The sequence below is a fragment of the Protopterus annectens genome, chromosome 2.part1, assembly GCF_019279795.1.
Source record: "Protopterus annectens isolate FY-2018-M chromosome 2.part1, PAN1.0, whole genome shotgun sequence".
Classification (NCBI taxonomy): Eukaryota; Metazoa; Chordata; order Ceratodontiformes; family Protopteridae; genus Protopterus; species Protopterus annectens.
In genome coordinates, this window is record NC_056729.1 from 1,339,657,926 (window position 1) to 1,339,683,091 (window position 25,166).

Below are 25,166 nucleotides of genomic sequence, written 5' to 3' on the forward strand. Positions count from 1 at the left end.
TTATTTCTGTGCAGAATTTGTCCAATTGATAGTTCTGAGGCGAGGCAAAAAGATCTATGTCTGGGCTTCCCCATTTGCGTGTCAACATGTTGAAAACTTGTGGTTCCAGTTTTTTTACATTCGTGTGGGTCCATAAGATTTCTGCTTAGTTCGTCTGCCAGAGTATTTAGTTTTCCTGGCAGGAATTGAGCTTGTAGATGTATTTGATAAGTCAAGGCCGTGTTCCACAAGGCTAGTCTGCAAAGGGGGTAGGAATGTGTACCTCCCTGCTTGCTTATGTACCACATGACTGTGGTGTTGTCTGTCTTTATCAGTAGTTGTCCTGGATGAAGATAGTCCTTGAAGGCTGTCAGAGCATTCTGTACAGCTAGCATCTCTTTCTGACTGATATGTAGGTGCATTTGATTTGGGCTCCATTTGCCCTGAATGCATTTCCCTGCCAGATGTGCCCCCCAAGCATAGTCTGATGCATCTGTAGTTAGGGTTTGGGCAGCAGGGGGTGGAGTAAATGGCAGTCCCTTGTTTTGGTGGCAGGCCTCTGCCCACCATAGGAACTTCTAGTTGCAGGCAAGGTATAATAGGAATCATTGCTTCCAGGCTGTGACAATGTTGACACCATAAACTTTTTAGGTACCACTGAAGTTTCCTCATATGCAGTCTTGCATATGGAATTAGAAGAATGCAGGAGGCCATGAACCCCAAGGCCTGCAGAATTTGTCTTGCAGATAGCTGGGTTTTTGTGTCCGACTGTTTGAAGTAAATCATCAATTGAATTTGCTTTTCTGGAGTAAGGTAAATCATCTGGGGCAGCTGTATTCAAGCTTGCACCCAGGAATGTAATTTTTTTGAGAAGGTACCAGTTGTGATTTCTTTTTGCTTATGGTGTACCCTAGACAAGTTAGAACCTTTTTTACAAACGCCAGATGCTTTAGAAGAGTGTCCTCTTGGCAGGAGGGGGATAGCTAGATAAAGGTAATTAAATCTTCAGCCATTTTGATCATTTGTTTTTTAGGCATTGGGGCCTGTACACGTGGCCCAAGCGTAGTTTTTTTTAGACACAGAAGTAGATTTTGGCCTTAGTTATGAAGATGGCGCCAGTTTAATATACAAATCTTTAGGCCTGAAAACACCCTCAGAAGCCTGTGCCTGCACAGCGGCTCTGGACCCATCTAAGGTAGAGACATCCATGGGTTCAAGCATCTCGCGGCATAACGCACTCCGAATGGGTCTCAATAGGGGCCTGCGAATCAAAAGTAGCGGATATCAGGGGCTGTGAAAGCACCTCACTGAGTACCAGCGAACCGGCGACTGGTTTAGGAGAAGCATCGTCGTTGGTTTTGGACCTCGACAGTCTGTCTCTGTCTTTTTCTTTGCGTTTTTTTGGTATTCCGGTAGTCGGATTGCTAACCGATGACATTTCTGGATAGTTAAATCTTGAGCCAAAATACTTAGAAGCAAAAATATACCAACGTTTAATTGATTAAATTTAGCACAAAACCGACAACAAGGCACGTTGTGTTCAGGGCCTAGGCAAGGAATACAGTACAAATGAAAATCCTTATGAGGTATTTGCTTCCCACAAGTAATGCAATTATTAACTTTTACTGACATCGGTAAGTTGCAAGAAAAAGTTTCCCCAATGGGGTACTTAGCTTTTAGTTGAAGACTTTGGTTCTGTAACTCGAAAACGAAAATTTCTGGAGTCGGCCAACTGGCACTTGCGAACTGCTTCTGCTTCGGGCACCGCGCGGCAAGAAAGAATGGCATTGGCTGCATGTTTTATACCCCTGACGACCTGACGTCACAGAAGAAGGGACAGCAACCGACGCATGACCCAAGACTTTGTTAATTATTTTATTTTATTTATTTATTTTATATTTGTTAACCGGGGGTGTCTGACTGAGCCGAAAAGGCCCTTTTTCAGCAGAGGCCCGGGGAGAAAAGCTCCACAAAGAAAAATTACAGACACATTTAGTTATTTAGACATAATCAGTATACACACAAATTACAAGAGACATGTTTTTACAGTGGTATGCGGCACAAACAGTTACAGTGGAGAGAACAATCAAAAAAATATTAATTTTAAAAATAAAGGTAAGTAATAGATTTGTGGTGTACGGCTGAACTTTGGAATGTAGGTAGAATACATACATAGTACACAGGTACAGTACATACATTGTAGATTAGCCAGTGTTTGTGAGTAAGATTGAAAAACTATTATCAATTGCTCTAGATTTAGTATGTATATGTTATCCGCTTTTCACTAGCCTGGGGAGCAATCATGGCACTGCCAACTTTGCTTGAGATGTTGCCTGATGAGGTCTTTAAAGGAGGCTTTGGATGATGTGTTTTGAATGCTGGTAGGGACAGAGTTCCATTTTTTAGCCACCGAACTACTATATAATGCATCTCCAAAGCTATTGTAGCTGTTGGTGACTTCTAGTAGTAGTTTGCTTGATGATCTAAGAAGCCTTTTGGCTGAGTGATGCTGTACTAGGTTTCTGAGGGCAAGACACTTATTGGGGAGGTAATAGATAGAATGACAGAGGCAGAGCTGATTGTAGGTTAGGAGGTTGGGCAGTTCAAGCCAGTGGAGCTGTCTCAAAGCAGTACAGTGATGAGTTCTATATGAGCAATTTGCAGCAAAGCGGGCAATTCTGTTATAGCAAGCTTCCATTTTGCTTAGTTCAGTTTTGTTGAGATTAGTCAGAATGGGAGATGCATAGAGTAGGGTGGATAGAAGTTGGGAGCGAGCAAAGGCTGATCTTGTGTTGTTGGTAAGAAATGGTTTGATACGGTACGGTACAGTGACCCCAGTTTGGCATGTACTTTTTTAATAGTTAAGTTCAAATGACTATCAAATTTTAGGTGGGAGTCTATGGTTATTCCCAATAGCTTAGCCTGTGCCACTGGAGCAATTGGAGTAGCATTTGTGGAGTAGATAGTGAATTGACTGTTAGTGTTTTTGTTAGAACTGGTTATAATCAAAAGCTGAGTTTTCTTTGGATTGAGGATACGTTGGGCTTTGGTAAGGTAGTTTTCAACGTCAGAGAATGCTAGTTGAGTTGTTTGCAGGAGGGTGGGAATGTTTTGTGCAGCACAGATTAAGGTAGTGTCATCTGCATACTGAATTATAGATGCATGCTGCGTGGAGGTCATTTGTGAAGACTGTGAATAGTAGTGGTCCTAAGATAGAACCCTGTGGGACTCCTATAGTTATGGGCAGCTGAGGAGAGAGAGAATTTTCCCATTTCACAGCTTGGTACCTGTCAGTTAAGTAGCTTTGGAACCAGGTAAGAGTGGAATTAGATAGATTATATTGGTTTAGTTTGTTTAGCAGGATTTGGTGTGAGACGGTGTCAAATGCTTTGGACATATCCAAAAAAGAATTGACACTTGCAGGCCTTCATTTTTGAGACGGTTTACTGTGTCTGTGAAGCAGAGGAGAGCTGTAGTGGTACTATGGGCAGGTCTGAAACCATGCTGAGTAGGTGACAGGATGTTGCAGTCTAGGAGATAGTTTAGCATCTGGGTATGGATGCATTTTTCTAGGATTCTGGCCAGGGGGGAGAGTAAAGCAATGGGTCTGTAGTTATTAAGTTCAGTGGAGGTCCCGCCTTTATGTATGGGTGTAACATAGGATATTTTCCAGAGTTTGGGCACATAGTTTTCAACAATTGATCTGTTTATGAGAGTGGAGACTGGGATAGCAATAGCATCTGCTGTAAGTTTCAAGAAATAGCTGGGGAGTAGGTCGGCTGCTGTTGATGAGGTTTTTAGTTTGGAGAGCATGCTTTTGATTGAAGTGGTGGAAACTGTTTTGAGGGTAAAGCTTGTATTAGTGTTATTTGTGTTGGGGGGGATAGTGAAGAAGGAACTGTCCTGTGATACTAAGGATAGAACTGAGTTCACAAAGTGGGAGTTGACTTGTGTTTCGATGGGAACTTTAGTGTCAGGGGTGGTTGGTTTGGGGGTAGCCTTTTGGGTGGATTTTAGTAGCTGGTTTACATTTTTCCAAAATGTTTGCGGGTTGTGTTGGTATTTAGTTTGTAATGTTGTGTAGTAGGATTTTTTGTCCAGCCTAATGCATTTTTGCAGTTGTGCAGTTCTTGGTACTTAGTTAGGCTTTGTGTTTCTTTGTTTTTTTGATAGTAACGCCAGGCAGTGTCTCTGGACTTGAGGATTTGTTTGGTTTCTTTACTGAGCCAGGGGTTTGTAGAGGTTATAACCTTGATTTTGCGCAATGAAGCGACAGTGTCTAGGTGTTGTAGAAATGTTTTGTTGAAATATACTACAGCCTGGTCAAGTGGGAGGGTTTTTGGAGGGATCCAGTCACAGTTACACAGTAAAGTGTTGAGGACCTCAGGAGAGATTTTTTTTGTGTTTCTAGTGGATATATAGTTAGTGGTTTTGCATATGCTTGTTCTACTACGTATAAAGTATATTATGTTATGGTCACTTAAGGTGTCTGGGAGACTGCCTGTGTGAGGGTACAATGTGGGGTTGCTAGTTAGGACCCAGTCAAGGATGGATTCCCTTTTAGATTTTTTATCACACCTAGTTGGAATTTGGACTAGTTGCTGGTAGCCATGGAGATTTATTAGATTACTTGGTGGCTCTGATATACAGGTGAACCAATCTAGGTTGAAGTCCCCCAGAATAAGGGTTTCTTGTGAGTATGTGGAAGAACACCAGGATAAGAAGTCTTCAAGGCTAGTAGGTGTATTACCAGGTGGAATATAGATCACAATTGTGGTGATGACCTTTTTAGGGTGAAGTTGAAGTTGTGAGATAAGTATGTCCCAATTATTGGGGGAGGGGTAGGAGTTTGGTAATTGATGGACAGTTACGCTGGACTTGTAGAGTAAGGCAGTTCCACCCCATTTACGAAGTGGTCTGTCTTGTCTAATGATATTGTAGCCGGTAGGGAGAACTTCTGAGTTAGCTATGTTTTTATTTAGCCAGGTTTCTGTTAAATCAACTATATCTGGGGAGTAGTGTGCTATTGTGGCCTGGAGTTCAGGTATTTTATTTTTGATACTTCTAATATTAATATTTAGCATTAAAAGATGGATGGTTTTGCTGCTGTTGTTGATTTGCCCAGGGATGAAGAAAGTGGGGGTGTTATGTTCTGACATTTGTGTTGGAGCAGCTTGTGTTGGACAGGATGGATTTGGGCCTGGGTTGGGGTGGATATCCCCACTTATGGTGAGCCTGGAGTTAAAATGGTTATACAGATGTTGGAGTTTGGTGAAGAGTGTGAGAAAGTATTGTGTTTTTTTGGAGTAGGAATGAGAGCATGTGTGTTTAGTTCTGAATTGGTCCGTTATGTAGTTCTTGAATAAGTGTGGGCAGATATTATTATAATGTGTGGTGTCTGTGTATGAGAGTGCATAATGCAGTGTTGTGCTACTAAGTTTAGGGATACTGCTAGAGTGATAACTTGTGGTGTTGTAAAGAATTATGAGAAGACAGACTAGATTTAGTTGTGTGATAGTCATGGTTATAAAGTTTATGTTGTTTCTAGGTGGGGGGTCTGAATAGGAATTATAGGGTTGCACTATATGTGGATGGGGAAGTAGTGTGGGTGATGCAAAAAATGCCTAGTGGGAATGAGAGTGATTGGGAGTATTTTGTGTGGAGCAAGTTGGTGTGGTTTAATGTGATATGACTTGAGGAGCTGTGATTGGTGGAGGTGATGTGAGGGTGAGCTGTGGGTGTAGCTATGATTACTATAAATGTAGAGGTAGTGGGGGTGGGAGGGAATAGGGGGCTGGGCAGGGGAGCGAAGAGAGCCCAAGCGTTAGCGAGGGTGAACGGAGCGGGGCAGAGCCAGAGCCAGAGCCAACCAAGGCAAGAGAAAAAAGTATTACTTTACAAATCTGAACACTTTTAAAACAAATTCTTGAGGTCTAATGGCTTACCGGCTAGCAGAATGTAATTGCTGAAGAGCACTTGTGTCCTGGTGGGAGACTCGAAATTTAAAGATGGCTCCATGCTCAGCAGGATTCTAATATAGACTTTGTATTGGGGGAGGGAGATAGCACAAGGGGTGTAAACCAGGTGGAATGCAAAGAAACCAGAGAGGCAATCAGTGGAAATCAGTGAAGGCCTCAGAGAGGGTAAGTAATAATTCAAACTACCTGTAAAGTGAAGGAGAGAAGAGACAGCAAAGTTTATTAAGGTTGGGAGTGTGTCTTTACATTGACTTGCTGATTAGTAACCAGTTTGTGCACAGATTAGAGTAGGGAGATACATTAGCAATGATAGAAATGCAAATAAACAGGTGATCTTCCAAGTGATACAAACTAAGGCAGAAAGAACTGAGAGGGCTGCTTGATGGTTAATTTAATTTAGTCACAGGCATGTGAATTAAATCTATACTGTCTATTGGACAGTTAGGATTACTGTACTATCGGGAGGGGGGACACCAAGGCTACAACAGTCAGTTTTATTAGCAAGCTGAGAACTACTAAGAAATACTGCTAATGTAATAGCTTCACTCTCATAAAACATACAAGTAGAATGCCTGGGTGGACTGACCCTGCTCTTGAGGCTCAAAATGTACATCCTTGTTTAGTTTGCAATACCGATTCCTTCTTACACTGTATAGATGGAGTGGTAGCCGCAGACTGCAGATTTGCTTGAGTGTGCTCCTGCTCTTGAGGCTCAAAATGTATATCCTTGTTTAGTTTGCAATACTGATTCCTTCTTACACTGTACAGATGGAGTGGTAGCCGCAGACTGCAGATTTGCTTGAGTGTGCTTGGCTAGCAGAATGTAATTGCTGAAGAGCACTTGTGTCCTGGTGGGTGACTAGAAATTTATCAGGCCGACCGAGGGCAACCTGCCAGCAGATTACCCAAATGTAATGACTGCAACAGTGAAACACGAAGAACATCCTCTTCCATTTAGACAAAAATTTTCCTGGCCTCCTACAGGACTGCTAGCCCGTCCTCAGTGAAAAGGTGCCTAGAAGGGATCAGAATTCTATCACCAAAAGGGTTAGCTTCAGAGATTTCAGGTGGGGATGGATCAGGGATCCCTTTTCCTGTGTGAGAAGGTCAACTTAGTGAGGTAACTTGCAGTGATTGTCCCTGGCTAAATGCAGAAGGAAGGGGAACCAATCCTGTCTTGGCCAAAAGGGAGTCACCAGCAAGATTTTTGGTTTATCATGCTGGATCTTCAGCAGGACTTTTTTGAGGTAATGGGAAGGGGGAATGCATACAGAAACATCCCCTTCCATGAGATGGAGAAGGCATCCATTGCCCTTGCTAAGGGACTGGATAGCCTGGTGCAAAACAGTGGTAGCTGTCTGTTCAGTGAGGAGGCAAACAGATCTATTTGATGTGTACCCCACCTGTGGACAATGTCCAGAAAGACATCCCTATGAGACATCCATTCATGGGATTGTGACAATGACCTGCTCAAGGTGTGTGCATGAATATTTGAGCTGAAAGAATATAAACTGCCTGCAGGGGGATTCCGTATTGGGCTGCCAGTTCCCATGTCTGGCGAGCAAGTCTGCAAAGCAAATAGGATTTGATTCCTCCCTATTTGTTCACATACCAAAGAACTGTAGTATTGTCTGTGAACAACTTCAGGGGCCTTTGTTTTAGGGCATGAAAAAAGGTTGTCAGGGAAAACATGACTGCTCTCATTTCCCTGATGTTGATGTGTTTCTGTCTGAAGGTGTGGGACCAGGTACTCTGTGCTTTTAGGCTGCCCAGATGTGAGGCATCTCTGTACACCTCCTGGACAGGGGGAAGGGGTTGCAGTGGAAGTCCTGGGTTGAGCATAACCTGGTTTAACCACCACTGAATCTCCTTCCTCAGGCAAGGGAGGAAGGGGATGACAAAGTCCAATGAATGTGAGTGTTGGGTCTATATGGACGTCAGGTACCATTACAATTTTCTCATGGGGAGTCTTACCAGGGGTAGCATGGGAATAGTGGAGGTCGTGTAACCCAGTAGCATGAGGTACTGTCTTGGATGTCAAAGCAGTGGCTTTGAGGATGGTGGTCAGGTATTGGGTCAGGGTTTCCACTTTCTAGATCGAGAGGAAAACCCTCATAACATCTGTCATTATTCTGCACCCCAGGAAAACCTGGTCCTGGGAATGACTCAGGTTGGACTTGGGAAAGTTTATGTTGAATCCCAGAGCCTGCAGAAGGGAGATGACTCTGTGGAGTTGGCTCCGCAGGGAACTGGGGCATTCTGCCTGGATCAGGAAGTTATCCAGGTATGGAACAATTGGACGCTTGGACTCTGCAGTAGGCTACCACAGGAGCCAGGCATTTGGTGAAGATCTTTGGAGCAGTAAAGTGTCTAAAGGGCAAAGCCAACAACTGAAAGTGTGAGGAACCAGCGGCAAAATGCAGAAATTTCCTGTAGCTGGGCCTTATAGGTTTGCGGAGGTAGGCATCCTTTATGTCCAAGGTGGCTAGAAATCCCCGAGTTATCAGCAAAGGAAAAAGGCTTTGAAGAGTAAGCATGCAAAAGGTGGGGACCTGCAAGAACAGGCTGAGGTAAGAGAGATCCAAGATACGTCTCCAGGGTCCATCCTTCCTGGGCAGCAGGAAATGTCTTGAAAAGAACCCCTTTCCTTTTTCCGCCAGAGGGACCAGTTGTATGGTTCCTTGAGAAAGGAGGCTGTCTATGACTGGCTGGAAAAAGTGGAGTTGGTCTTTGGGTGGCTGGGGGATCTCTCTGGGAGAAGGGGGAATGACCAAGGACATAAAATAGCCCTTTTCTATGATGGAGAGGACCCACCAGTCTTAGGTAATGCATTGCCAAAGGGGCAGACAATGAGAAAGCCTTAGGGACAGGGGAATGGAGTCTGGGGGGGGGTGTTCAGTGAAGGCAGGTAGTCACAGGCTACCTGCCCTACCCTGAAAGGGAGTTCTCTAGCCAGGAGTTTGGACAGATGTAGAAGGGGTCTGCTGTTTCCTTGGGCCTTTTTGCCTCTAGTATGGGAAGCTGGAGCAGTGTATTTTCTAATGAACTGTATCTTCGATGGATAGTTCCTGTGAAATTTGGGAACAGGGGAGATGAACAGGTGTTTAAGGTCTTTCAGCTTCTTCCCTTTCTGAAGGGCCTTAAACAGCTCAACCCGTTTAGATCCAAAAAGGGCAAAGTTGTCTAGGGGTGCATCCATCAGTTTTTCCCTAATGTCATCGGGTAAGGGCTGAGGCCTTAACCAGGAATATTGTCTCAGGACTGAAGCTGAGGCAGATGATCTTGCAGAAGCTTCTGCAGCATCATAGCTGCTATGAATAGAGTGCCTGGTGACTTGTGACGAGAGATTAATGAGGCTAGAAATTTGGGCCTTGCAAGGTGATTCTGGAAGGTCCGCTAAGAATTTGGTGACTTGGTCAAAACTGCCAAGGCATACTTGGACATGTGTGTGTTTGATAATTTACTACCATGAAGGCCAGGGTGGAGGAATTATATTTTCTTACCAAGGCGCTCTGTGGCATTACTGTCCTTGTCAGAGGAGAGGACTGAGGTAGATGGCAATAATTTAGATGGCTTGTCTGCGAAAAGAGTGTGGCAGGGTCAGCTACAGGGCATTTGATCAGAAATTTTGCCCCTTCAGGGACCTTGCAGAATCTGCCTGGCCTCCTCAGAGCGAGTAGTTGGGAGTCAGGGTTAACTGAGGCTGCATTGAAAGCCTCCAAGAAAGCTGGTAATACTGAGGGGATAGCAGAAGGAGCAGGGGTGTCTATCTGCATTATCCCATAATATCTTTTTTGTACCATAGACATTTCTGAAGAATCCAACTTGACAAATTCTCTCATTTTAGAAACTGTCTCCCCCAAGGTGAGGTCCTCTGTTTGGGAATCAGCCTCAACAGATTCGTCCTCTGGAGAAGCATATCCAAGAGGAGAAGGCATCTGGGAGACATAGGAGAGGGAATCCTCAGTTTCAGGTAGGATAACATCCTCAACCTGAGGAATGGGACTGATAGTAGGAGGGCTGGCCAATGGAGATCCAGGCACAGCAAGTCTCAGAGCCATGAGTGCATTGTATAGGCTTTGTGAGAAAGCCTGCCAATCTGGTTGGCTTTCAGAAGAGGGAGTGAGATGCTTGGTTTTGGATTTCTTTTTCAATGAAGGCCTAGGAGGTGTAGGCCTAGTGTCTGAAGAAGGCCTAGGATCAGTAGACTGAGAAGCAAAGGAAAGGCATCATGAACAGGAATGGTGGTTCTCTTACAGATGGTAGGTATCAACTTCACACAGCTTTACTTATAAATAATAGCATAAAATTGTTCTTAGACAGCAACTGGAAACTTGCCAAAGCAAATTCAATGGTAGTACTGTGCGATTGTAGCTAGAAAGACAAGTGCGAACAGCATAACCCCAAAAATGGTGAGGAGTCTTATTTTGTCATTTTTCAACAAAAAGCTATGAAACAACAAAATGTTGACTCACTGCATCTGAAATACTCAGTTTCCACTAAATGCTAAACAAAATGATAAAAGTTGCAATGTTTATGTAAAAATACATTACCCGTTTTGTAGATGGAATTCTAAGGGTGTCTTCTTCCACCTGAAATCCACAAATAGAACCGACTTCTATGACAAAGTCCAGATATTCTCTGTATTGTGTATTCCTACTTTGTTTCCGACAATATTTTCCATATAAATCAAAGAAGCAACAAGGCAAGACAAAATAACGACAAAAGTATGATGACCTGTAAGACAAGCATTTGTGCATTGCAGCTTTTGTTTAAAACAATCATTTCTTAACAGTAGAAAGTACAGTTGTGTACACTTACCATAAATGCAGATGTTCGAGTGTATTCACTACTGCAGTCATTACATTTGGGTAATCTGCTGGCAGGTTGCCCTCAGTCGGCCTGAATTCCAAAGTCTTGGGTCCTGTGTCGGTTGCTGTCTTCTCTTCCATGACTTCAGGTCGTCAGGGGTATAAAACATGCAGCCGATGCCATTTTCTTTAGTTTTTCTTGCCCCCGATATCAGGTGCCCCCAAAAAGGTAGCAAATATATATATATATATATCTATATACATGCATCAATATAAACTTTACCTTCATCTACAAGCAAATACACCACATAGGTTGTAGAAGATAGAGAAAGAAAGATAAACGTCAGAATGACAAGGGGAGGGTAACCTGGACTGTAACAGTGAATACACTTGAACATCTACATTTATGGTAAGTGTACACAACTGTACTATGTTCTTCGTGTTTCACTGTTGCAGTCATTACAAATCTGGGTAGAATCCCAAAGCTATAGTTGGGAGGCTGGAGCTAAACAGCATTAGGTGCGGCTATAAGGCCCTGCAGTACTGCAGTGGCAAAGCCTGCCTTGGACTTAGAGTAGAGAGGCAAATGGTAATGCTTTGTAAAAGTGTGAACAGAACTCCAAGTAGCAGCCTCTAGAATGTCTTTGGTTGGTACTCCTCTGAGAAAGGCTGCTGAAGTAGCTGCAGCTCTGGTGGAATGAGACCTAATGCCCTTGAGCACAGGTTTACCATGGTGTAAGTAGCAGAAACGGCTGCAGTGGCTTATCCACTTTGAAATCGTCTGCTTTGAAATAGCCTTTCCTTCTGATCCTGCAGCATATGACACCAGTAACTGCTCAGTTTTTCTTAGAGCTTTTGTCCTGCTCAAGTAGAGTCTTAGCTGTTTGTGTACGTCCAAGGAATGCAGAATTCTCTCTCCCTTGTTCAGCGGCTTTGGATAAAAATTTGGCAGATGAATTTTTTAGTTAAGAGCCACAATGGAAGCCACCTTAGGCATAAAAGTAGGATTTGTCCTCAGAGACACCCTATCTAGGTAAAATATGATAAAAGGCTCTACAGCCATGAGGGCCTGTAGCTCTGAAACTCTTCTTGCTGAAGTAATTGCTAGTAGCAGAGCTGTTTTCCATGATAAGAACTTTAGATCAGCGGTAGCAGCTGGTTCAAATGGAGGCAGGGTGAGCTTTTCCAACACATAATTGAGGTCCCATGCAGGTAATGGTGATCTTCTAGGAGACCGTAAATTTTTGGCTCCTCTAAGATACTGCTTTAGAGTAAAGGATAAGAAAAGAGTGGTGGCTCTGGATTGTAATGAGCTGAAATGGCAGAGGCATAGATTTTGATTTGGTCAAGCATCTCAGTTAAGTATTGTAAAATCTGAGGAATATGTAGTTCTGCTGTATCAGTTCATTGTGTTTGATTCCAAGCACAGAATTTTTCCATTTGTCAGCATAAGATTTTCTAGTACTAGGCCTTCTGGCTAACAAAATGACATCCATCACAGCTTTACTGAGAGGTGTTGTTTGTACGACTACATGATTAGCCATGCTGCCAGGTTCAGAGTCTGTAGTTGATTGTGCAGGATCTGATTATTTTGCTGGGACAGTAGTTGTGGTCTTTGAGGCAAGGTCCAAGCTGGGTATTGAGCCAAGTTCCTTAGGATTGGGTACGAGTATTGGCGGGGTCAGTCCGGGGCAATTATCATCATCTTTGGCTTCTCTTGTCTGACTTTTAGGAGGACCTTGGGTAGAAAACGCAGAGGAGGAAAGGGTAAACTGATAGGTTTTTCCAACTGAATGATAGGGCGTCCACTTTCCATGCTTGTCTGTGATAAGTTCTTGTGCAGAATCTTTTCAATTGATAATTTTGAGGAGAGGCAAATAGATCTATTTCTAGGCTCCCCCATTTCTCTGTTATCATGCTGAAGACTTGCGGATTTAGTTTCCACTCATGAGGATCCATAAGGTTTCTGCTTAAATCGTCTGCCAGAGTGTTTTGTTTTCCTGGTAGGAATTGAGCTTGAAGATGTATTTGGTAGGTCAAAGCTGTGCCCCACAGTGCCATGGCTAATCTGCAAAGGGGGTATGAGTGTGTGCCCCCTTGCTTGCTTATATACCACATGACTGTGGTATTGCCCATCTTTATCAGTAGTTGTCCTGGATGAAGTAAGTCCTTGAAGGCTGTTAGGGCATTTTGAACAGCTAGCATCTCTGTCTGGTTGATATGTAGATGCATTTGTTTGGGTGTCCATAAGCTCTGAATGCATTTTCCTGCCATGTGGGCCCCCCAGGCATAATCCGATGAGTCTGTTGTTAAGGTTTGGCTGGCAGGGGGTAGAGTGAAGGGCAGTCCCATGTTTTGGTGACATGCATTTGCCCACCATAGAAACTCCTGTTGCAGGCAGGGAATGAGAGGAATCATTGTTTCCAGACTGTGTGAATGTTGACTCCATAAACTTTTTAGGTAACATTGAAGTTTCCTCATATGCAGTCTTGCATATGGAATTAGTAGGATGCAGGATGCCATGAAGCCCAGAGCCTGCAGAATTTGCCTTGCAGAAGACTGGGTTTTTGTTGCCATCAGTTTGAAGTAAGCAGTCAGTTGCCTTTGCTAGTCTGGCATGAGATAAGCCATCTGGGCAGTTGTATTCAAGCTTGCACCCAGGAATGTTATCTTTTGAGAGGGTACTAGTTGTAATTTATTTTCGTTTATTATGTACCCTAGGCATGTTAGAAGCCTTTTCACAAACACCAGGTGTCGAAGAAGAGTGTCCTTGTTCTCTGCTTGAATGAGACAGTCATCCAAGTAAGGATATATCTGAATACTTCTTTGTCTGCACAATGCAATTACTGGTACCAGGCACTTTGTAAAGACCCTGGGTACAGGAGATAAGCCAAAGGGCAGTGCAGAGAATTGGTAATGCATTAAGCCAGCCTTGAATCTGAGGTATCTTCTGTACGAATGTCTTAATAGGACATGCAGGTATGCCTCTTTTAGGTCGAAAGTCACCAGCCAAGCATTCTTGCCCAGCATGGGCAGAAGCTGCTACAAAGTCATCATTTTGAATTTTGGAATGTCCAGGTATGTGTTCAAAATCGATAAATCCAGTATTGGCCGCCAGGCCTTGTCCTTTCTGGGTACCAAGAACAGACTTGAGTAAAAACATTGTCCTTTTTCCTGTTCTCGTACTGTCTGAATGGCCCCCATATCCACGAGGGATGTAACCTGCTTCTGTGCCTCTACCCATTGATTTTTTGGCAGATCTGGCCAACCATTTGCCACTGGCAAAGTGTGGAAATGGAATCTGTATCCCTGTGATACAATGTTTAGTACCCACTTGTCCTGGGTGATTAACTTCCAATTTTGAGCAAAAAGTGCTAATTTTCCCCCTATGGGTGCTGCCAAGAGATAAATGCTTGGTGTAGGCAGAGGGAAGTCATTGGGATTGCTTTCTGTTGGTTTGCACTTTATCTCCTCCAGATTTGGAGGTGGAGGCGCCCCATTGCTTTGACCTGTAGGAATCTTGTGCCTGGCATCTGGAACCCTTAGGGCATCTAGATTTGCCCCTTTGAGCTCTTTCTGACACCAGAAAGGACCAATTTTTTGTAGGCCAGTGTCTACTGAATCTTGGTGGCTGCACTTGTAAGAAATCTTTTAACAGTTTGCAGACTTAACTTTGTCTTCCATTTTCTTTAAAACCTCTTCTGCCTTAATACCAAACAGAGAATCATGCTGTAAAGGTGTATCTAGCAGTTTAGCTTTAACATGATCAGGCAAATTTTGCTCCTTTAACCAGGCATGCCTCCTAATCACAGATCCAGTAACTGCGACCCTGCAGGAGGCCTCTAAGGAATCAAAACCACATTGCAAAGTATGCTTTCCAACTTGTTCAGCTGCATGCAATAATTCCTGTAATTCTTTATTTTCTGCACATTCTGAAATCAACATCATTTTCTGTTTCAGCAATCCCATAACATGTTGTTGGTACTTGAGCATATGAAATTGACAGTTTAAGGCCCTGATTGCCAAGGCTGCTGAAGTATAAAGCTTTTTTCCCCATCTGTCTAATGCCCTTGAATCTCTGTCAGAGGGGGTAGGATTCTTTGCTGTTGAGGCCTTAACCCCCTTTGGACCATGTGAAATAGTTTCAAGATCAGCAGCAGGGTTTCTAAATAAAAATTTATGTGAGTCAGGGACCCTGTAATATCTGTCAGGCTTACTGAGAGACGGAGGTAAGGAGTCAGGGTTCAAGCTTGACTCTGAAAACACATCATCCACAATGTCTAAAACAGGGGGACTGGCTAAATGCTTGTGCTGAGGGAGAAGAAGGAATTCCCTGAGCCTTTTTTTTGATTCTGAGAAGTCTTGACTCTCTCACTGAAAATGCTCCCTCAAAGCATGCAAGGTTTCTCCAAAAGAATAATCTTCAGGAGGAGATGCAGATGGAATAGACTCCTCGGCATCAGAATCTTCATAGGGAAGTACAGATAATTCCTGATCAGAAGAAATAGAAATCTGATCTGAAGATTCATAATCAGTGTCTTGCCTAGGCCTCTTATCTGGAGGGGGATGGGTACCCCTGATCAAGGTAATAAGTTCTTCAGCCATTTTGATCATCTGTTTTATTAGGCATGTGGCTCATGTGTCAGTTTTTTTAGCTTTAGAAGTTGCTTTTGTCTTTGATTTTGTCGTTGATTTTGCAGCTTTCGTCGGTTTGATATACAAATGTTGAGGTCTGAATACACCCTCAGAAGCCGGTGCCTGCTCAGTGGTTCCGGACCCATCCGAGAGAGATACATCCGTCGGTCCAATACCTTGAGTATCTTGTGCCTTGCTGGACTCCACATGGGTGTCGGTAGAGGCCTGCGACTCAAAGGTAGCGGGTATCAGGGGCTGTGAAAGTGCCTCACTGAGTACCGGCGAACCGGCGACTGGCTTAGGAGAAGCTTCATCGTCGGTTTTGGATCTCGATTGCCTTTCTCTGTCCTTTTCCTTGCATTTTTTATATACTCAGGTAGTCGGATTGCTATCAGATGACATTTCTGGGCAGTTAAATCTGTTTCCAAAATAATATGATGCAAAAAATATACCAACGCTTAATAGTACGTTGGTTAAATCTAGCACAAAACCGACAGCCAGGCACATTGTGATCAGGGCCTAGGCAAGGAATACAGTATAAATGGAAATCCTTATGAGGTATTTGTTTCCCACAAGTAATACTATTATTAACTTTTTCTGACATCGGTAAAAAGCAAAAAAAAAGTTTCCCCAATGGGGTACTTGGCTTTAGTGAAGACTTCGGTTCTAAAACTCAAACTCGAATATTACAGTAGTCGGCCGGCCGGCACTTGTGAAATGCTTCTGCTTTGGGCACCCCGCGGCAAGAAAGACTAAAGAAAATGGCATTGGCTGCATGTTTTATACCCCTGACGACCTGACGTCATGGAAGAGAAGACAACAACCGATGTAGGACCCAAGACTTTGAAATTCAGGCCGACTGAGGGCAACCTGCCAGCAGATTACCCAAATATGACTGCAGCAGTGAAACACAAAGAACATCTGATCAATGCGACCCACAAAACGTCATAAAAAAAATATATATATATATATATATATATATATATATATCCAAGCTCTTCTAATACCCTAGACATTTTCTCACAGGATTAGTATCAAATTTATCCATGTCTGTGCAGTCTTCCTATATGGGACTATCCACAGTATGTGGTCCCAACCACAGTTAAACTTGTTGATGGTTTTAAAGAACTACACAGGACTTGACAATTCCAGAAGCACTGAATAGAGAATATAGTAATCCTAGTAATCCAATTTTTTAATTAAGTTGCTGACACTGCTACAGCAAGAAGAGAGACTGGTGCAGCAGTGCGGTGCCAGGGTAGCCTATCTGGCTAAACATACATTCCTACAGTAAACAAGGGCCACATAAATCACCTAGTTTGCTCATTCCGCAGTATTCTCTATCCTTCTTAATTCTGTTTTGAAAAATATACCCAACATGAGGTACTTAAACAGTTCCAGAATAAGCTTCAGCTTTCATTCTACATGAGTGAACACATTAAGTAGGATATATCTACACGTGCACAATCTATCATGCATTAACTTTCTATGCAAAACACTGAAACTTTTATGTTAGATGTTTTTTAATTAGCTGGAATTGTATATTCACTTCAGGCACATTTCTGCTGCCATCCATGTCTAATAAGTAAACTACAGATGCCAAAATGCTCAAGTCTTCATATGTTTTGTCATCTCCATTTGACTGACGTGTCTGAGATAGACATCCACCAGGTAAGGGGATATGCCCTTTCCTTGGATATTTTGTGACCTCGGACTTAGTTTATATGATAAGACAGCACAGTGGTGCAGCGGTTGAGTTGTCACCTCACAGCAAGAGATTCACCTGTTCAATTCTTGGCTGGGGTGCCTTTTGTGTGGAGTCTGCATGTCCTCCCTGCATTCATATGGGTCACCTGTGGGTGCTCCAGTTTCCTCCCACACTACAAAGATATGTGTCTGGAGTGTTTCTCCCCAGGCCTTGGCTGAAAATTGGGCTTCATTCTAAGTCAGACTTTCCCAATAAATATTGACAAAGATGATGACAGGAATACCAGCAATACTGAGCAACACTTTCAAGCCTTACATGTGGGACTGTTTTTGTTTTTATTACAGGTGTATGATTAGGATGACAAGGACCATTTTTCTACCATAAGCTTGTTACAGAAAATAAACAATTACATAACAGAACATCATACAAAGTAGCAGGCAGGCTTAACAACAACAACAAAAAGTTATACACACACACACATACATGTATATATACGATAGTCTCATGAAATATGAAATGCAAAAAAAAGCAATCATTTTAGAATGAATCTAAGATGACTGTAACGCTAGAAAAGTAATTTACAAGGCATAGTGCAATGAACGTGATACATTCTATGTGGCAAGACTGTAAAAAAACTCAAGCGTAGGATTTCATGTCATCTGTCAGAAATCCACTCTGGATGTAAAACTAATGCACTAACAAAACACCTTTCTCTTCATAAAAGACACACAGGTTTTAATTTCCAGATCCTGGATCGCATAGACATGGGTGATCTTGAAAGAGACATCCCGAATATTCTGGAGAAACATGAACTCATGTGGCAATTAAAGCTGAACTCTTTTAGGAAACCTGGACTAAACTACTACTGTTCAATTAAAAGTGCACTGGAACTTAGAAAACTGCTACATTGTTTACAACTAATTTTATTTTATTTTATTCTACCAGTTGGTTTTAAAATACCATTTTAAATCAGTTGTAATTTAAGTGTATATTTTCTTTCCATCATCATACATGTTTTCTTTATATGTATTTCTTTTTCTGGTTCTCTTTTTTCCACTTTATTCAAAATGATATGTAATAACAATGCTAACTAATTATACAATTATATATATTTTTATAGATAGTTCTTGTACACAGACCTGAAGAAGTCTAGAAGGACGAAAGCGATCTTTGTTAACAATAGGTTATGAAAACAGAATATGATTTTTACAATTGATTTTTTACATGCAGAGTGTGTGTGTGTGTGTATATATATATATATATATATATATATATATATATATATATATTTTTTTTTTTTGATTGCCAAATGGACTAAGGTTGATATATTTCCAGCCATGTAGTATATTGTCTTAGATAATATCACAGACTTAATAATCTACTTAATAATCTGGTTAAATAAGAGGTACCACGTCATTATAAATTTTATTTAAAGTACATTATGACAGCTACTAAGCAGGGCAGGACCAGCTCGAATGTCACACTGATGGGGGAAGGGATGCGAGTTTAACATGCGTACCAATAACACTTTGTTTTACAGCACAATAAACCACTCCCTTGCCTGATAAAAAGTATATATATTTAGAAAACTTGCGAGGAAACTATTACTCTATTTTTGTTTTACTTGGATTGCTTGTCTGTGTACTTAATAAAGGATTTTCGACTGGAAACAGACTGCCTGCCTTACTTGGATTACTTTCGAATTCTTAGTAATTCTGTGCAACTATATATTTTTTATTTATTTATTTTTTTGACTTAAGGCGAGTTTAAGTTCGTTACTTCTACTACTATTGTCTGATCTGATTAATATACAGTGATTAACTTGAGATATATGGACTGAAAATCTTCCACACAGAGAAGTTTCTTACACTGTTTTAATCTAAAATGATTACAAACAACAAATAAAACTATTTTTATTTTGCAGGGATGAAGCCCCACCTGTCACTTCCCACACCCCCTGCTAAATATATTTAAACCAACTCTGAGATCAGACAGTAGTATGTTAAGGGCAAATTCCCTGACCCTGCTGCAATCTGATCTTGCACAAAAAGCAGCCAGCTAAAACTAAGGAGAGCGTTTGCTCTAATTTACAACATTAGAAAGCATTCAGCGGTAGCATTGTTGCCTCACAGCAAGAGGTTCTCCCATTCGATTCTCGGCTGGAGTGCGGGGAGTGCCTTCTGTGTGGAGTCTGCATGTCCTCCCCGCGGTTGGGTGGGCGTTCGATAGACAGGCGTAAATGGGTGTGCCTTTGTTGAAGGTTGGACGTCGAGCTGGCACCTTGGCGTTTGTGAAAATCTACTGCCAATCATTAGAGACCCCTAACCAGGAAAAGCCGAAAGACAACAACAGAAAGCATTCATTCATATAAGCATTCACTCTTCTGGCCTACAACCATATTAGTGTATACAGTGTTAGCCTTTTTGAGCAAAATGCTCAAAAGTCTTCATCTGTTTTATCATCTCCATTTGACTGCCGTGTATGAGATAGAAATCAACCATTTAATGGGATATGTCATTCCTTGGGTATTGTGCGATCCTGGATTTAGTTTATATAATAAGCATGGGGAATGGGTGACGCAACTCCCCACATGGTGGTTTGCTCTGAGGAACATGTGTGGTAGGTGGCAATGTTCCATTTTTCAATGTTTGTACATTAACCTTATGGATGTCATATTTTCTCCCTTTAATAGTACATCGACACACACACACACACACACACACACACACACACACACACACACACACACACAAACACACACACAACCAATCTAGAACTCTCCTGATTTTAGACATTTTAGACAGCATTTTGTTGATATAAGCTGTTTGAGTGCACCGTTGAGTGCACTGAAAAGTTCTGTGTTTATTACTCTCATAAATAGTCTGAAGCAGAAAGATTACTCTATCAGTTATCTATAGCCATTCAGCTTCTTTGTAAGATTGTGGTCCTTCCTCTTGTGTGCCCACGTTATAAATCTACACTGCTCAGCACCACTTCCATGGGTCCTGACAATATCACTAGGTCCCTCTTAGTAAAGCTATTTCATCAACTCCTCAGCCTGACCTCTCCACTGGTTATGCCCCCGAGGAGTAGAAAACAGCCGTTGTGGTGCCACTATATAAAGGTGGTCTTCTCTACATATCTAAGGAATTACAGGTATATTAATTTCACCAGTATTATTTGCAAGGATATGGAATATACTGCAGTTGAACTAATGAACAATGATACAGGTAACCTTATATCCCAGGATACACACCACTTTGGTTTTGTAAAAGGCGTATCGTGCCTGCTCAACCTGGTTTATTTCTTTGATAGGGTTACTTAGGCCATGGATAAGAGGCACACAGTTCACACTGCTTATCTGGACCTTCCTTAGGTCTCTGATACTATTTCCCATGCTGGGATTATTGAGAAAGTACAGTTGTGTACACTTACCATAAATGTAGATGTTTGAGTGTATTCACTGCTGCAGTCATTACATTTGGGTTATCCCTGCCTAGATAGCCCTCAGTCGGCCGGAATACCAGAGACTTCGGTTTTGGGCGTCGATTGTAAAAGCTGGCTACCTGATGTCAGGACGACTTCAAAGAATGACGACTTGGTGAGAGAGTTTAGTTTTATTACCTCTCTATTTACGAATAGGGGGTATAATCAGGCAACTCTTATCAATATTTCCAACGAAATTTGGTCCAAAAGGGAGAGCAAATATGGGCCCCTATTAAATTTGCAAACAGTTGATCTTTGTAGCCCCGATAAAAGGGATTTAGACAAAGAGATGAATATTAATTTGATCTATTCATTGGAAATGAGCTCTGACAATTTTGACATCCAAAATATTATTTATCAAAATTGGAATATTATAAAAGGAAATTCCGAAATTTTTCGTATTCTAGGACAAAAACCTAAGTTTGTTCAGAAGAACAGCTTTAACTTGAAAAGGATTCTGGAATGTAAGCAGAAGGGAATAGTTTACTTAGAATCTCAAAAGAAAGGAATGTACAAATGTAATCAGTGCAAATTTTGTAGATTTATCTCTACAGGTCCTTATGTTTCTGTGTGTACTCATAAGAGAACTTTGACAGTTCCTGGTTATGTTAACTGTACTACGAGTGGGGTTATTTACATCGCACTATGTTCCTCATGTGAGGCATTCTATATTGGGATGACCACTAGGGAGCTTAAAACCCATATCATTGAACATATATATGCTATTAAGTCCAGAGATGATAGGAATGCTCTTTACAAGCATTCCTTGATGTGTCCCTCCTTCAATAAATTTTTGTTCTCTATTTTGGAAGTAGGATGTAAAGATGGGAGAGAGGGGGATTTTAAAAATTACCTTTTACAAAGGGAAGCCTCTTGGCAAATTAAATTGAAATCAGACACTGCTCCTGGTCTCAACGAGACAGTTAATGTTAAGTGTTTTTTAAAACAACGTAAATTAAACATCAAAAAAGATGAAGGGGCTATTTTTACTCATTTTTCTTTTAAACAGTAACTGAATATAGTTGACGTTTGTTTTATATTAAGTAAGGTTGTTTAAATTGATTTGATTTTATGTAATTGGTCACCTGACTTTTGAAATTACTATTTAAGAAGGAAGTTGATTGTGTTGTATTCATTCTGAAGAAGTTTTGGTACGAAAGCGGATAATTAAAAGTGTATACGCTATTATTGCAGTGTCGTTTGTTTCAGCGTGGATTGTAATTTTGTGGCCACTTGTTTGAAGTAGGTTGTCAAATGAATTTGTTTCTCTGGCATGATGTAAGCCATCTGGGAAGTTGTATTCAAGCTTGTTCCCAGGAATATAATTTGCTGACAGGGTACCAGGTGTGATTTCTTTTCATTTATGGTGTATCCCAGACAAGTTAGAACCCTTTTTACAAAGGCCACATGATTCAAAAGTATGTCCTGGCTTTCTGGCTGAATTAGACAATCGTCCAGGTATGGGTATATCTGAATATTTATTTGCCTGCAAAATGCAATAACTGGAGCTAGGCACTTTGTGAATACCCTGGGTGCAGTAGATATGCCAAAGGGCAGTGCAGAGAACTGACAGTGTGTGTAGCCTGCATTGAAGCATAGGTATCTTCTGCAAGATTCCCTGACTGGGATGTGCAGGTATACTTCTTTTAAATCTAGTGTAGCCAGCCAGGCATCTTTGCCTAGCATAGAAAGTAAATGGTGAAGAGTCAGCATCTTAAATTTTGGAATCTCCGAAAAGGTGTTTAGAGTAGACAGGTCCAGGATAGGATGCCATAAAGTGTCTTTTCTGGGTACCAGGAAAAGTCTCGAGTAGAAACCTTGTCCCTTTTCCTCTTCTGGTACCAGTTGAATAGCCCCCATGCTTAAGAGAGAAAGTTCTTGTTTTTGGGCTTCTGCCCACTGATTTGAGGGTAGGTCTGGCCACCCACTTGGTGTTGGCAACATGTGGAAGTGAAACGTGTATCCCTGGGACACTATATTTAAAACCCATTTGTCCTGGGTAATGAGTTCCCAATTCGTTGCATGAAGAGCAATCTTTCCCCCCCAAAGGGGCAGTCAGTTGATAAGTGCTTGGAAATTTTAAAAAGGAAGTCACTGAGACAGTTTACCATAGGGGGGAGTCTTATTATTCCAAGATTTGGAAGTGGAGGTCCCCCACTGCTTAGTTCTGCGAGTCCCCTGTGACTGAAACCTGGGTTTTTTTGCTGTGTCTGGGTTTGGCTTGAGAAGACCTGGAAGGGGCTGGAAAGGGCCAATTCTTAGAGGGCCAGTGCCTACTAAATCTAGGAGGCTGAACTTGTAAAAAATCTTTTAACAGTTTGCATAGATTTAGCTTTATCTTCCATTTTTAAGAACTTCCTCAGCCTTGTTGCCAAACAGGCGGTCCTGATTTAAAGGAGCATCCAACAATTTAGCTTTAACATGATCAAGCAAAGATTGCTCCTTAAGCCAAGCATGCCTTCTGAGCACAGACCCAGTAACAGCAGCCCTGCAAGAGGCCTCTAATGAATCAAAACCACACTGCAAAGTATGTTTTCCAACTTGTTCAGCAGAATGCATTAAATCCTGTAATTCTTTATTTTCCACACAGTCAGGAATAAACATAATTTTCTGTTTAAGCAGTCCAATAACATGTTGCTGATACTTTAACATATGAACCTGGCAGTTTAAAGCCTAATGGCCAAGGTTGCAGAAGTGCAAACCTTCTTACTCCCCATCTACCCAGCACCCTGGAGTCTATATCAGAAGGGGTAGGATTTTTAGCAGTAGAAGCCTTAATGCCCTTGGGCCCCTGTGAAATAGTCTCTGGATCTGCAATATGATTTTTGAAAAGGAACTTGTGAAACTCAGGGACCCTGTAGTATCTGTCAGGTTTTCTGGAGCAGGAGGCAGGGAATCAGGGGCCAAACTAGATTCCGAAAAAGCATTATCAACAATGTCTAGTACAGGAGGAATAGCTAAAGGCCTATGCTGAGGTAGGAGAAGGAAATCCCTAAGCCTCTTTTTTGAATCAGAAAAATCCTGGCTTTCCCAGTGGAAATGCTTCCTTAGAGTATGTAAGGTTTCCCCAAAAGAAAAATCCTCAGGAGGGGAAGCAGAGGGAATAGAGTCCTCTGCATCAGAATCTTCATAAGTAGATAAGGGCAAATCCAGATCATCAGAAGAATCAGAAAAAACAGAATCCTGATCAGAAGATTCATAATCAACTTCAGTCCTAGGCCTCTTAGAAGGGGGGGGGGGGTTGGCTACCCCTGATTAGAGTTATTAGATCTTCAGCCATTCTTATCATTTGTTTTTTAGGCATAGAGGCCAGAGCATCAGTTTTTTAGACATGGATCGAGATTTAGGCCTAAGTAAAGAAGGAGACGTCGGTTTAATATGCAAGTCTGTAGGCCTAAATACACCCTCAGAAGCTGGTGCCTGCACAGCGGCTCTGGACCCATCCAAGGTAGAGACATCCAGGGGTTCCACAGTTGAAGCATATCACGGCATACCGGACTCGAAATGAGTCTCAGTAGAGGCCTGCGAATCAGAAGTAGCGGGTATCAGGGCTGCGAAAGTGCCTCACTGAGTACCGGTGAACTGGCGACTGGCTTAGGAGAAGCGTCATCGGCAGTTTTGAATGTCGGCGGACTGCCTCTGTCTTTATCTTTGCTTTTTTTTTGAATCCCAGTAGTCAGATGGCTAACCGACAACATTTCTGGATAATTAAACCGAGAACGGATAGTGCGCTGATTAAATAAAGCACAAAACTGACAGCAAGGTACATCGTAGTCATTGCCTAGGCAAGGAATACAGTACAAATGAAAATCTTTATGAGGTATTTCCTTTCCACAAGTAATGCAATTATTAACTTTTACTGACATCGGTAAGGAGCAAGAAAAAGTTTCCGCAATGGGGTACTTAGCTTTAGCTGAAGACTTTGGTTCTGAAACTCGAAAATGAAAATTTCAGGAGTCGGCCGACTGGCACTTGCGAACTGCTTCTACTTTGGGCACTGCACGGCAAGAAAGACTGATGTAATGGCGTCAGCTGCATGTTTTATACTCCTGACGACCTGACGTCATGGAAGAAGGAATAGCAACTGATGCAGGACCCAAGACTTTGTTAATCAGACCATCTGAGGGCTACCTGCAAGCAGATAACCCAAATGTAATGACTGCAACAGTGAAACACGAAGAACATCTTCCAGGACCTGTGGACTGAGAGAGGCAGGCTGCTGGAAGGTCAGGGAATATGCCATGCCACCAAATTGAGAGTCTGCAGCTGTGGATGTAGGAATTTTCCCTCCTCCTGAAAGTTGCCAAGGAGGGTACTGGGACAGGTTGCGAAGTATGGGATACCAATGCTGCCTGGGCCAGTCTGGTGCTATGATGATGGCTCTTGGCTTTTTCTCCCTGATCTTGATCAGTACTCTTAGCAATAAAGGCAGGGGAGGGAAGCCATACACTGTGAGCTGGGACCAGGGGAAGGATAGGGCATCCACTCTCCAAGCCATGCTGTGATGCTCTCTTGTGCAGAATTTGCTGAGGAGATGGTTTGTGGGTGAAGCAAACAGGTCGACCTGTG

At 42.1% G+C, this 25,166-nt stretch overlaps 1 protein-coding gene across 1 annotated transcript in view; it reads right to left on the reverse strand.

The window, feature by feature from the left end:
- The window catches only part of TRMT44 (tRNA methyltransferase 44 homolog), a 587,826-nt gene that overhangs the window by 90,812 nt on the left and 471,848 nt on the right, over window positions 1-25,166 (reverse strand). Inside the window, exon 8 of the mRNA XM_044063563.1 lies at window positions 10,511-10,694. Within this exon, the coding sequence (XP_043919498.1) occupies window positions 10,511-10,694 (184 nt within the window). The remainder of the gene's footprint in view (window positions 1-10,510; window positions 10,695-25,166) is intronic.